General features: G+C 32.9%; 1 protein-coding gene across 3 annotated transcripts in view; it reads left to right on the top strand.

The window, feature by feature from the left end:
- RNF180 (ring finger protein 180) overlaps positions 1-13,394 on the top strand; it is a 164,360-nt gene extending 150,966 nt beyond the window's left edge. For all 3 annotated transcript variants that reach the window (XM_072958605.1, XM_072958606.1, XM_072958604.1), the window contains exon 7: positions 12,376-13,394. In XM_072958605.1, the coding sequence (XP_072814706.1) occupies positions 12,376-12,575 (200 nt within the window). In that variant the 3' untranslated portion in view covers positions 12,576-13,394. The remainder of the gene's footprint in view (positions 1-12,375) is intronic.
- The last annotated feature ends 621 nt before the right edge of the window (positions 13,395-14,015 follow it).

Genomic DNA, 14,015 nt, shown 5'->3' with positions numbered 1-14,015 from the left:
CAGGAGATGGATCCACTGTCTTCCCCAGTCTCTTGGAAGGATCGTAGCCAGCCTCTAGTGCTTTCTAAATTAGAAGCCTGGACCTGAGGCAGCAACTTTTAAAGTATGCAGATAAGTATCTTTCAGGGAAAGCTTGGGATATGGGTGATTTTGCCTGATCCCTCTGCTCTGAGTCCTGGGGAGATAGCCATGTCAATGCTAGCGTGCCCATTAATAATTGCTTCATTGTTTGCTGTCGTCTTGTGGGTCTGATGGACTCAAGCCCAGATGGATTTCTGAGTTAGATGTTTTGAAATTCCCTCTGTTGGGAGTCTTAAACATTGGAGTACTAGATGTAGTGTCCAGACCTTTTGCTCCTCAGGGAAAAGGTGGAAGCTGAGGGTTCATTCCCTGTTATACTGCACTGTGTGAGAGGTGCAGTTTATGGCAAGAGTGTGCCTCAGCCTTTCCCACCCATTTCAATGTGGGTATTTTCTCATTCATCTGATGTATAGGAATCACTCCAGCTAATTTCTGGATCTCTTTCAGAGGGAATTTCATCCAATTGTAGCTGTACATTCATTGTGTATGTGAGAGGAGGGGAGCTCAGGAACTCCTTATATTGCCATTTTGGTTGACTCTTACCTCAGTGTCTTCTAACTAATTAGGCTGCTCAGTATTCTAGTGTCAAAGAAAAGATTTTAAAATAAGGTGAGATATATTTATAATAGATAAAATGATTTTTAAAATAGCTATCTTCTCAAAAGGCAGTTTGAAATATTTTCAATATAAAATACCAAGATAATGGAAGAATTTTGCATCATCTTAAAGCTTTGAAATATCAAAATTTAATGCACTATCATAGATATATCAAAATTTAATGCACTATCATAGATATATAAACAGACACTGGCTTTATGGCCCAGCTCAATCACTTATGATGTGACCCTTAGTAAATCAATAAACTGTTAAGGTTTCAAGTCTTTTCCTGTAGTTTTAATCTGTAAATTAGAGAACGTATCTATCCTCAAGGACTTACTGATAATTCAAAGAGCCTCATTTAGGTCGTGAAACAGTGTATTGGATCACTGTAATTATTTCCTCACAAGAAATACTTTTGTAATCTGTTAGAGATTAGGTTAAGACTTAAGATCTCCAGACTAAATTTACTGCAAAAATTTTTACATTAAATCTAAATTTTTAGTATTAGATTTAGTATTAGAGCTATAATTTAGTCTATGATTACAAATAGACTCATTGATTATTCTATATTTCATGGTACCAGAAATGAAGAAAAAGAAAGCATTTTATATTTTTTAGGAAAAAACCATTAAACCTTATTTCATGGAAAAAATTCTCAATTTTGAATATAAAATTGTTACATTATAACATGTAATTGAACATAAATTTTATGATACTTTTTATTTTAAATAAATTTGTTTGAATCTTAAACAACCACTCAGTCAAAACTATCACTAAATGACTGCATAATGGCTGTTTGCTTACCTTTTTTCATAGAAAAATGATATTCTGGTGTTTAGTTATTCTGGAGCCATGAATAAAAATAAATCACATTTAGCCCAATTGTGGCCAATTAGAAAGTGGATAATATAAATATAATACCATAAGTTACATAATTTAATGGCAAATTATTATATATAGTCCCCCAAAATTAAGGGAAAAAACAAGAAAGTCATTTTTTTGTACTTAAATTTATAATTAAGTTATAGACGTTAAAAAGACAGGGTATTGCCACAAGTCTTGATAAATTTTAAAAGACTGAAATCATGCGAAGTATCTTTTCAACCACAATTAAATAAAGCTAGAAATCAATAAAGGAGGAAAATTGAATAAAATCACAAATATATGGAAATTAAATAACACACTTTAAACAAACAGTGGGTCAAAGAATAAAGCATAAGGGAAATTAGAAGATACCTCCGGGTGGAGTGACATCACCATCATGGCAGCATGAGTCGTTCCTCTTTTTTTTTTTTTAATCTCCCCTTCAATTTAGAACTCTTTGGACATCCAAACTGAGCAAAAATGCCTCTGCACAGCACACCAGGACACCCATGAGATCCATTCAGCAGTGCATCTGAAAGTGGGTAGATTGGACCTTTGAGGATGCTTCGGAGCCAACAGGAGACAGTGACAGCAGAAACACCTAGAAGGAGCAACCTAACAGGAAAATTGTTGCTATTTGCTCATAAGATAGATGATTTCTAATATATTATATATAGAAATTCCCAAAGAGTCAATCAAAAACTGTAGAAACTAATTTCAGTAAAATAGCAGGACACAAAATCAACATACAGAAATCAGAATTGCATTCCTTTACACTAATGATGAAAAGTCCCATTTACAACAGTATCAAAAACAAGAAAATACTTAGGAATAAATTTAACCAAGGAAATGAAAGAGCTGTACAATGAAAACCACAAGACTTAGGAAAGAAATTGAAGAAGGCTCAAACAAATGGAAAGACATCCTATTTTCATAGATTGGAAGAATTAATATTGTTAAAATGTCCATACTACCTAATGCCATCTACAGATTCAATGCAATACTCATCAAAATACCAAAGGCATTCTTAAGAGAAATAGAAGAAACAATCCTAAAATTTGTGTGGAACCACAAAGCAATCCTGAGGGAAAAAAAGAACAAAAGCTGGAGGTATCACACTTCTGGAGTTCAAAATTTATACTATAAAGCCATAGTATTTTAAGAAGTATGGTACCAGTGCAAAAATAGAAGACCAATGGAAAGGAAAACAGAGCCCAGATTTAAATCCTGGCATATAGAGTGAACTAATAATGTTCAGCAAGGGAATGAAGAACACCCAATAGGAAAAGGATACTCTCTTCAACAAATGGTGCTGGGAAAACTGGATAAACACATGCAAAATAAGGAAATTGGACCATTGTCTAACTCAAAATGGATCGAAGACTTAAAGATAAATCTGATACCATAAAAACTAGAAGAAAACATAGGGAAGAAGCGCCTCAACATTGCTCTAGGTAATGATTTTTTGATACGATGCCAAAAGCACAAATAGCAAAAGCAAACGTCAACATATGGGATTACATCGAACTTAAAAGCTTCTTCACAGCAATAGAAACAACAAAATTAAAAGACAACGTACAGAATGGGAGAAAAATATTGCAAACCATATTATAAGAGGTTAATATCCAAAATACATTAAGAATTCATACAACTTAATAAAAGATAAATAAGACAAAAATGGGCAGGGAAACAAAATAGACATTGTTCCAAAGACGTCATCAAAATCGCCAACAGGCACATGGAGAGCTGCTTAACGTCACTAATCATGGAAATGCAAATCAAAACTACAAGGTATCAGTTCATACTTATTAGAATGACTATCATCAAGAGAACGAGAGACAACATATACGGTGAGGCTATGGTGCAAAGGGAACCTTTGGTGGGAACGTAAATTGATCCAGCCACTATGGAAAATGGTACGGAGGTTCCTCGAAGCATTAAGAATCTACCATACAATCCAGCAATTCCACTTACCAGTATATACTCAAAGGAAGTAAAAACAGGATTTTGAAGATATACATGTACCCCATGTTTACTGCAGCATTATTAATAACAGTGAAGATATGGAAACCTAGCTATCTATTAGTGGATGAATTGATTAAATATATATATTTTTTTTTACATATATACACACAATGGAATAGTATCCAGCCATGAGAACAGGGAATATCCTGTCACTTGTGACAACATGGATGATCTTGAACAAATTATGCTAAGTGAGCTAAATCAGAGAAAGATAAATACTGTATGTGATATCTAAAAAAGTAAAACTCATAAGCAGAGTAAAACAGTGGTTACCAGGGGATGGAGGTGGGGGGAGGATGTGGAGGAATAAGATTGTACTGAGGTTATTGGTACAAATTTGGTAAGAGTAGTAAACAAGCCACAGAGAATCTAATGCACAGTATAATGAATATAGACAACAGTATTGTACCACAATCATTAAACTTGCTAAGAGACTAAAAATTATCCCAACCACTAAAAAGAAAGGATAATTATGCAGTGTGATAGAGGCCCTAAGTATTGCTACAGTGGCAATCGTATTACATTATTTAAATGAATCAAGTTGACACACTATATAACAGCTTAAAATTTATACAATGTTATATGTCAAATATATTCCATTTTTAAAACTAGGGAAAAAAGGAAATATAAGAACAAATACAGCATACCAAAACTTAGAAGACACAGCAAAAGCAATGCTCAGGGGGAAATTTATAGCTATAAACACCTACGTTAGAAAGACAAAAGATGTCAACCAATAACATAATTTTACCCCTTCAGGAACTAGAAAAAGAAGAGCAATCTAAACCCAAAAACAGCAGAAAGAAGAAAATAATAAAGATTAGAATGAAGATAAAATACAGAACAGAGAAACAATATATAGAATCAACAAAACCTGAAGTTGGTTCTTTTAAAAGATTGAAAGAGTTGGAAAATCTTTAGCTAGACAACAAAAAAAGATGCAAATAACTAAAATTAGAAATGAAATTAGGCACATCACTACCGTTACAGAAATGTTTTTAAAAAGATGAGAATTCTATGCCAACAAATTAGATTACCCAAATGAAACGGACACATTTCTTGAAACACAAATTGTCTAAACTTAAGAATAAACAGAAAATCTCAACAGACTTATAACAAGTAAAGAACTTCAATCAGTAATGAAACACCTCCCAACCAAGAAAAGTCCATGACCAAATGACATCACTGGTGAAGTCTAACAAAATTTAAAGAAGTAACACCAATCTTTCTCAAACTCTTGCAAAAAAAAAAATTGAAGAGAAGGGAATACATCCCAGCTTATTCTATGAGGCCATTACCCCAGTATGAAAGCCAGATAATTACAGACCAGTGTCTCTCATAAATATAGATGCAAAATCCTCCAAAAAATCCCAGCAAACTGATTGGTACAATAGGATCAAATGGTATTTATCCCAGAAAGTATCCCAGAAAGGTTCAACATAAGAAAATCAATGTAATATATCACAGTTATAAAATGGAGGAGAAAAAATGATCCTCTTGACTGATGCATAAAAGGCATTTGACACAATCTGGTACCTTTTTTAAAAAAACATTCAGAATACTAGGAATAAAAGGAACTTCCTTAACATGACAAAGGACATTCATGAAAAACCCACAGCTAACATCAAATTCAGTGTGAAAGATTGAGAGCTTTCCCACTAAGATTAAGAACAAGACAAGAATGCCTGCTTTCTCCGCTGCTTGTTCAATACTGTGCTAGAAGTTCTAGCCAGAACAGTAAGAATTAAAAAGCATCTAAATTGGAAATGTAGAAGTAAACTTATCCACAGATGACATAATCCTATATATAGAAAATCCAAAAGAGGCTAATAGAAAGCTCCTAAAGGTGATTTTTAAAAATCCAGCAAAGTTGCAGGTTACAAGATCAGCACACAAAACTCAGTTGCGTTCACCAACAGAGAACAATCTAAAAAGGATATTAAGAAAGCAGTTTCATTTACAATAGCATTTAAAAGAAAAAATAACTAGGAAAAATTTTAACCAAGGATGTGAAAGACTTGCACACTGGAAACTGTAAAACATAGCTGAAAAAAATGAAAGAAGTTCTAAAAAAACTGGAAAGATATCCTGTGTTCATGGATTAAAAGGCTTCATGTTGTTAAGATACCAGTACCACTATCTATAGGTTTAGTGCAATCCCTAGCAAAATTGCAAAATCTTGTAGAAATGGACAATGTGATCCTTAAAATCATGGGGCCACGAGTAACAACAACAACAAAAATCTTAACAAAAGCACAATGTTGTAGGACTCACATTTTAAATTTCAAAACTTACTTCAAAGCTACGGTAGTCAAAATAGTATGATACTGGCAAAAGGATATGGAATAGAAATGGAATAGAAAGTCTAGAAATAAACCCGTATGTCTATGGCCACTTGACTTTTGACAAGGGTGCTAAGTCCATTCAATGGGAAAAGAATAGTCTCTTCAACAAATGCTAGAACAACTGGATTTCCACATACATAAGAATAAAGTTGGACCCCTTACCTCATACCATGTACAAAAATTAACTCAAAATGGATCAACTGCCTAAATATAAGAGTTAAAACCATAAAACTCATAAAATAGATAAATCTTCATGACCAATGAATTCTTAGGTGTGACACCAAAAAGCATGAGCTTATGAATAAGTTGTGCTTTAGTGGAATTAAGTATTTTGTGCATCAAAAGGACATTATCAAGAAGTTGACAACCTACATAATGGGAGAAAATATTTGCAAATTATATATGTGACAAGGGCTTAATACCCAGAATATATCAAGAACTCAAGAAGACACACAACCCAGTTAAAAAATGAGCAGTAGACGTCAGTAGACTTTTCTCCAAAGATATACAACTATCCAGTAAGCACATGAAAAGATACACAGCATCATTAGTCATTAGGGGAATTAATGCAAATCAAAACCACAGTGAGATTCATACCTACTATAATGGCTATAGTAATTTAAAAAAACAGATAATAACAAGTATTGGCAAGGATGTGGAGAAATTGGACCCCTGTGCATTGCTGGCAGGGATGCAAAATAATATATCCCACTTTAAAAACAGTTTGGAGTTTCCTCAAAATGCTAAACATAGAATTACAGTATGATATAACAATTCTACTCCTGGGTATATACCCAAAAGAATTGAGAACAGGTACTCAAACAGATACTTGCCAGTGTTCATTGCAGCATCGTTCATCATAGCCAACAGATGGAAACAACTCAGGTATCCAAGAACGAATTAATCTATAAGCAAAATGTGTGTGTGTATGTGTGTATACACACATACACACACACATACACACACAATGGAATATTCTTCAGCCATAAAAAGGATTTTTTTTGGAGAAATGAAGTTTTGATACATTATGCAGTATCAGTGAACTTTGATAACATTAAGTGAAATAAGCCAGACACAAAAGGATGAATATTGTATGATCCCACTTCTATGAGATATCTAGAATAGGCAAATTCATAGACACAGAAAGTAGATTAGAGGTTACCAGGAGCAGAGGGGAGTGGGGAATTGGAGAATTATTGCTTAATGGCTACAGAGTATCTCTTTGTGGTGATGAAAAAAATTGGCAGAAATAAATAATGGCGATGGTTGCACAACTTTGTGAATATAAAGCCACTGAATTATATACTAAAAATGCTTAAAATGCCGAATTTCATGTTATTTGTATTTTACCACAATAAAATAACTTTAAAAAAATTACTCACTTCTTACCTGGTTACAGAAACAAAACTTTTAAAAATTATGTAATTTTGCCTGATAACTTCATAAACTATATTGAAAGTTACTTGGGTGTTATAGACTATGTTGCAGTTTCCAACATAATTTATTCAATATAAAAAGTTAACTTTGCAGGACTAATAAATATATTTGATTCTGAGATCCTGAAGATATGAAAGATAAAGATGAAATTTAAAATCCAATTTACATTAACTTTTCATGTCTATTATCAGTAACTCTATACCTGCTTGTGACTAAAAATATCACTCTACTTTAGCTGCTAAGGCCTACTTAAATCAATCAAACTTTGACACAACAAAATTCTTATGTAATATGAAGAATAAAGAGCAATAAAACACCAAGCCTTTTGTCTGTCCCATCACACATAAAGGATAGGACATACCTCCTTCTGATTTCAGGGTTTTCTAATTAACCTCTAGAGAAATGTAAGAACTACAAAATGTATCTCAGATATATTGATAATGTTCAATACATGCTGAAACTACAGTTGAGAAGCTTGATTTGGGACATTCTCAAAAATGTGCTAATTATTCATTCTATTCTCTGAAGTCTGTCCTTATGTACAGGCACTCATCCATCCATTCAACAAACACATTTAGTACCCACTTGTAAGCACTGTGCCAGCTGCTAAAATTACAAAATGAGTAACAATTTTTGACAGTCTTTCTGCCTCTGAAAGAATTTTCAAAATATAGAACCTACTTTGTGGTCTTTGATGGTGAAAATACATTTGAACCATATTTTGGGAGGAAAGAAATCATAGCCTTATTTTCCAGAACACATGAGAAAAATCCTTCTGAGGTAAAATTGTTTTTACAAAATAGAATTTATGAAGAGGCAGAAGTACCTGTATGAGATTCTGGAATCCTGGTTCTTCTGTGTATTCTTTCTAAACCTGATAGTGACATGGAGATTTTCTTCACAGTTCTTTCTCACTCTCTGATTTCACACTATGCATTTCTCTGAGCTTTTTCTTTCTTCCTTTCTTTTTTCTACATTGAAAAACAAGTCAGATACAACTTTTGGGATCATCACCCTTTTCTTCAGTAGTTTTAAAAGTCACTTCATTATTTTCAGTCAGAATTAGTTTTTCCTTTAACTCCTAGGTGCTCTGCTCCACATTATCCTAAGCTTCAGGACCCAGGAAGACAGAGCAGCCTTTGTCTGGTACATTGCTGGCTGTTGTGGAGGAGCAAAAGAGACTTCCATAGCATCTTAAACTGCAAAATGTTCTACCCAGAAGTAACACACAGGCTTTTCATTGGACAGTGATTGTCATTTGTCAAGTGTCATGACCATACCTAACTTACAAGGGGCATGGAAGGGCAAATAAACCAAGTTCTCGGGAGACTAGAATATTTGTGAAAAGCCCTAAATGTATCACAGCTATGAAAATTTTAGTCTAATTTATTTAAAAACTTGGATAGAATGGATAGTGCTAAATAGAAAGTTACCTAAAGGGACTCAAGAAGAACTAGAAAACATAAATGTACCAATAAGTATTAAAGAAACTGACTGGTATTTAAAAACCTACCCTACACCTGAAAAGACAACAGGCCAGAATGGTTTTCTAGGTTAGATATGTCAAGCCATCAAGGATTCTAATTTTATGCAAACCATTTCAGAGAGTAAAAAGAGAGCACAAGATTGGCAATGTCAGAACAAAGGCAGTCGGTGCTTCTGCTTGCAAGATATGCAGACACACAGAGATCCATGGAGAATTGTCACTTAACTGTCAGTGTGTTTTATGAAGTCAATAAAATCATGATATACAAACCAGGCAAAAATCACATAAAACAGGAAATTATAGGCATAAAAATGCCACATAAAATATATAAAGCTGAATCCATTAATGTATAAAAACCAGTATCATGAATACATGAAATTTATCCTGGGTATGAAGAAATGATAAACATTGGAAAAATCTATCACTTTAATTCACCACTTTAACAGATTTAAAAATTATTCAACATTTAAGAAATCTGCTGCTTGAATTCATCACACTAACAGATTAAAAAATACTATATGAACATCTTGATAGATACACAAGAACTATTTTGACTTGACCAAATAATGAGTATGTTTAAGATTGGCACATTTTCTGACTCCTGGTAGAGTATGATTTTCACTGCACTATGCTTTTTTTCATTATCGTTTTTGACACAAAAAAAAGTATGTGTCTTTACTGTGTTCTTTAGTTTAAAATAGCGTAATTGAAATGTACTAATACTATTGGATATTCTTTAAACCATGTCTTAATACCAAACTAATTATTAGGCTATCTCCAGTAGTGGGTTGTGCTTAAGTTTTTGTAAAAGTGAATTTCTTGTGCAGAACCTTCTCCATTGACTTCAATACAAATACTTTTTTTGGAATGAAGTGTTTGTATGTATTAAAATATATATATTTACCCTTACCATAATGGTTTTAATAAGTATACTGTCTCCTAGGACATGCATTTTAAATAGGGGAAAAAATTGGTTCTTTGGGGCCAAAATATCTTAGGTATTACAGTGGTTGGTGGTTCTCAAGAGCTCAACCCCACCTGATAAAACTTTATTTCTTATCTTAAATTTCTCTCATTAGGGAGAAATTAAGCTTAAGTTAATTTATCGATTAGAATATTTAATTTAAAATAAATTTAACTTATTTTTTCCTCCTTACATGGATGATAAGGGAAAAAAAAAAGATTGAGAAACAAGTTCTTGACTACAAGTTTCTTAAGACAGGAACCATGTCTTAAAATATATTTAAATCCTCAGCCACTGAGAGATAGTACATATACTGTCCATAAATGTCTAATAAATTCCATAGTTTCAGTAACTGATACTCTTATCTGTGTAAAGTTAGCAACTGCCTTAGAGAAATCAACTCATACTTGAAACAGTTTCTGAGCCATTTGTTTGCCCCAACAATGGTAAGCGTACTGATTTATTCAGAAAAGGTAGACACAGTATGAAGAACAAGCACTGACAATAAAAGCATCTTCATCCTCATGTTGAAACTAGAGGTGACTATAGTAATAAAAAATATAAGAAAAAGAATCTAACATCTATTTACCTGTGGGCCAGGAATGTGCTTTTTATGTATTAATTCCTCTAATCCTCACATTAGCCCAATGAATTAGGTACTTTCATTATCATCATTTTACAGTGGAATTTGCAGTTAATCTCTGTGATTAGTATTCTGGCAATTTTTCTAATGTCATAATCGATCTAAAACTTACCAAGTAACAGTGTCTGTAAGGTGATTTCCTTTTAGTCTGATTTTGATTTAGAAATGACGATCATCTCCAATGTACGGTTCTGAAAATTCCAAAATTATTACAAACACCTACTCAATCCTTCCTCACTTAAAAAAAATTAAGAAATTAACATTAACCAAATAATAATCATTATCTACCTTACCTATAAAAACATATTGAATTAGCCGTCCTGGGTCAACATTGCCTTCCGGTGTTCAGAGCTGCAAATGTTACAGTTCACTGTCTTCCTAACAGTGCCTTCTTCCTCATTCCACCAGTAAAGATCTTACCATTAATGAGGACACTTTTAGGGTGAAAGGGGCACTATCAGTAATTATACCAGGACATCAGGAGTAACTGAGACTGTCCTGTGGGAAACAGTACTATGACCTCCATACTCAGAATTCTTCATCTTTATAGTGCCTTGTCTAATCTTGGCTCTACTGTTTTCTGCAACTATGCCATTAAAATCTTTGACCCAGGTAACTGAAACTTTTGAATCTCAAGAACCTAAGACCTCTAAATAATCCTTTTGGACAGAAGAATAACATACTTCAAAATATAATAGTAATGGTAACAATTTCCAATAACAGTACTACCTGTTCTGCAGCCTGTATTTGTAAAGAAGTTTTTGGAAAGGTATATAAACTACTTTGGGAATATTTGTGTTTATGTATTAGGATAATCTTTGACTGTGATAAAAAAAAGCATCCCACCTCCACTCTCCTATGCAAACAGGCCCCTTTCCTCTTAAAATACTGACTACACTTTAGAGAATGGTAATTAGTCTTAAAAAGCTGTGAGGATTGAAATCCCCTAAATATGCTCTCCAAAATAGCATGCCTACAGGTTGGCTGCAAGGCAATCCATTGGAATGTAGGAAAATAACATTAAAAGTTCTGTCATATTTATCGAAGAAAGAAAAGCTAAGCTTTGCTAATACTTAGTGAGGCCTGACACTGGCATTCTTACTGACGTGTTATGATGATATGTAATGTTACTGAGGAAAACTGCGGGCTTCCTCAGTATGAAGGAATATGAAGGGCTGTCGTCATTAGTTTGTTAGTTTTGCAGGTGTTGCAATGTATTGAAGTTTGCATGTGCCCAGTTAAATGAATTTTGCATTATATTATTTAGTTTTAGCTACACTACCAGCACAAAGTGGACAAAAAGATTAAATAGAACCCTATAAAGGAATCAGATTGAAAATAATACTAATAAGGCACACAAAAAATTAGAAGAGCAGACACATCATTCTAGTATAAGGTTTTTGTATGCTATAAAAATCAATAATTAAAAACAATATTTGATAGGGAGCCAGCTGAAAACATTAGAAAATATTAAAAACCTATTTGAAATATGGCTATATAATTTGTTCTGAAATATCACTTATTTCATCTCTGTCTCATCCTTTTTAACTTCAAGTTTTTAACTATGTAAGTAAATGTAATTTATAAATAAACACTTTAAATGGAATATAATTATAAAACTACTGCATCACTATGTTATTCACCTGAAACTAATACTGTAAATCAATTGTACTTTAAGTTAAAAAAAAAAAGATAGTCTCTTGACTTCATATTCCATGCTGTTTGCTATTCTTACCATTCCTAACCTTAAAACCCTGAACTAAAAAAGACTTCTGATGGTTGCTTCTCATTAAAAAAAAAAAAAAAACAACTGTCAGGAATACAACATACCACTTAGTGGTCATGGTCCCTCTGTTCATAATGCAGCTTCCGTTCTGAGCACTTATCTGAATTTAATAAGCTTTATATAATATGTTCCTCTATCTTCTAGGTTTCCACAGACATGCAGCTCCAGTTACAAGGAGGCAGTTTCCACATGGCGCACATAGGATGGATTATCTGCACTTTGAGGATGACAGCCGTGGATGGTGGTTTGACATGGATATGGTGATCATCTACATTTATTCTGTGAACTGGGTCATTGGATTCATTGTTTTCTGCTTTCTTTGCTATTTTTTCTTTCCATTTTAGGAATTTTCATACCTTACTACAACTGAACAATCAAATGATGTAGAGAGCAATTAGTTAAACATTTTTAAATGTGCTTTGAAGTTTTTATAATGTTGCATTATATAAACTGTTGGTGTTTATAGAAAGTCTGAGAATAATGGACTGATTTATTAATGTTTTTCATGTAACAAACTAAACTTTATTCAAGAGCTAATCTGTCTAGGACTTAGGAACAATGCACTATTAATTTCATAGTTCTTGGTTTGTGATTTTTGGCTAATTTTACAATGTCAGTTTTACATTTATCTTGATTGTAAAGACTGATTTTTCCCTCCACTTAAAAAATGAAATGATAATCTGAGTAGTTAGTATCCTTAATGATAAAATATTTAGTCAATCATCACATATTCCCAGGCCAATTATATGCTTTAATGATAACCGTATTCTCTGGGAACCAGTCTATCAGGGTATATTCAGATTTGGTGTCCAATTATCTCTACTTACGTCCCTTTCTAGTACCAATAAACTTGACTATCCTTTTTATTTTCTTTTTTAACAGACCTAATAGTAGCATTAGTGCAAAATTTTAAATTATTACAAGAACAGAAGAGTAGACACAAAAGAACAAAACAGACTAATTTCCACCAAAAGACACTTAGAAAAATATATTAATTTTCAAATCGCAAGGTTACTCACCTGAATAAATAAAAAATTTACTGACTTTCAGTGGCCTAAAAGAGCAGTGCATGTCCAAAATGTAATTGATTTAGTGATTCTTTTAACTTGGAGGTTGTCAAGTATATTGTAAATGTGCAATAAAGAGAGTGGCTTTTAAATTTTTTTCATTGTTATTAACTAATTTAATGTCTAGAATAAAGAATTGTTGGAAACAGGTTTATGGATTTATAGGAAAAACCTGGTATTTATATTTATTATTACAGTAATATTTAGAATTAGTTTCCTCTTATTTTTTTTTTTAGAGGTCTGAATTATCCCAGTACAAAAAGGAATTGAGGCAGGCATTCCAATTTTCAAAATGAGAAAACTAAAGCACAGAGAAGTGAGCTTATTTGTTTCAGTCACTCAGATGGTCTCTGAGTAATGTAAGATGAAAGTTTTGATTATCAACTACTAACTCAATATTCCTACACTATCTTGTCATAAGTCTGATAATGTATTATGCATTTTTTTACATAAGGTAGGTGAACCTCTCATGGTAATAAAAATATAACCACCATCCAAACAAATTGGGATTGATCAGGCCTCAACAGTTCAGTCTATGAAAAATCCAGATTTGTCCTAGTTACTACTGACTATATTTGAATAAAACCTTTTCACTGACAGTATGTGATGTTCTAAGTATGAAAGAATGATACAGATTTTTATTCTAATACTGCTCTTACTGTGTTTAAAATTATATCTGTGCAAGAAAATAGCGTGCATTAGACATCATTAAATCCA

This window comes from Vicugna pacos, chromosome 3 (genome assembly GCF_048564905.1).
Source record: "Vicugna pacos chromosome 3, VicPac4, whole genome shotgun sequence".
Classification (NCBI taxonomy): Eukaryota; Metazoa; Chordata; class Mammalia; order Artiodactyla; family Camelidae; genus Vicugna; species Vicugna pacos.
Note: the sequence above shows the minus strand (reverse complement) of the source record. Positions and strands in the feature narration are given on the sequence as shown.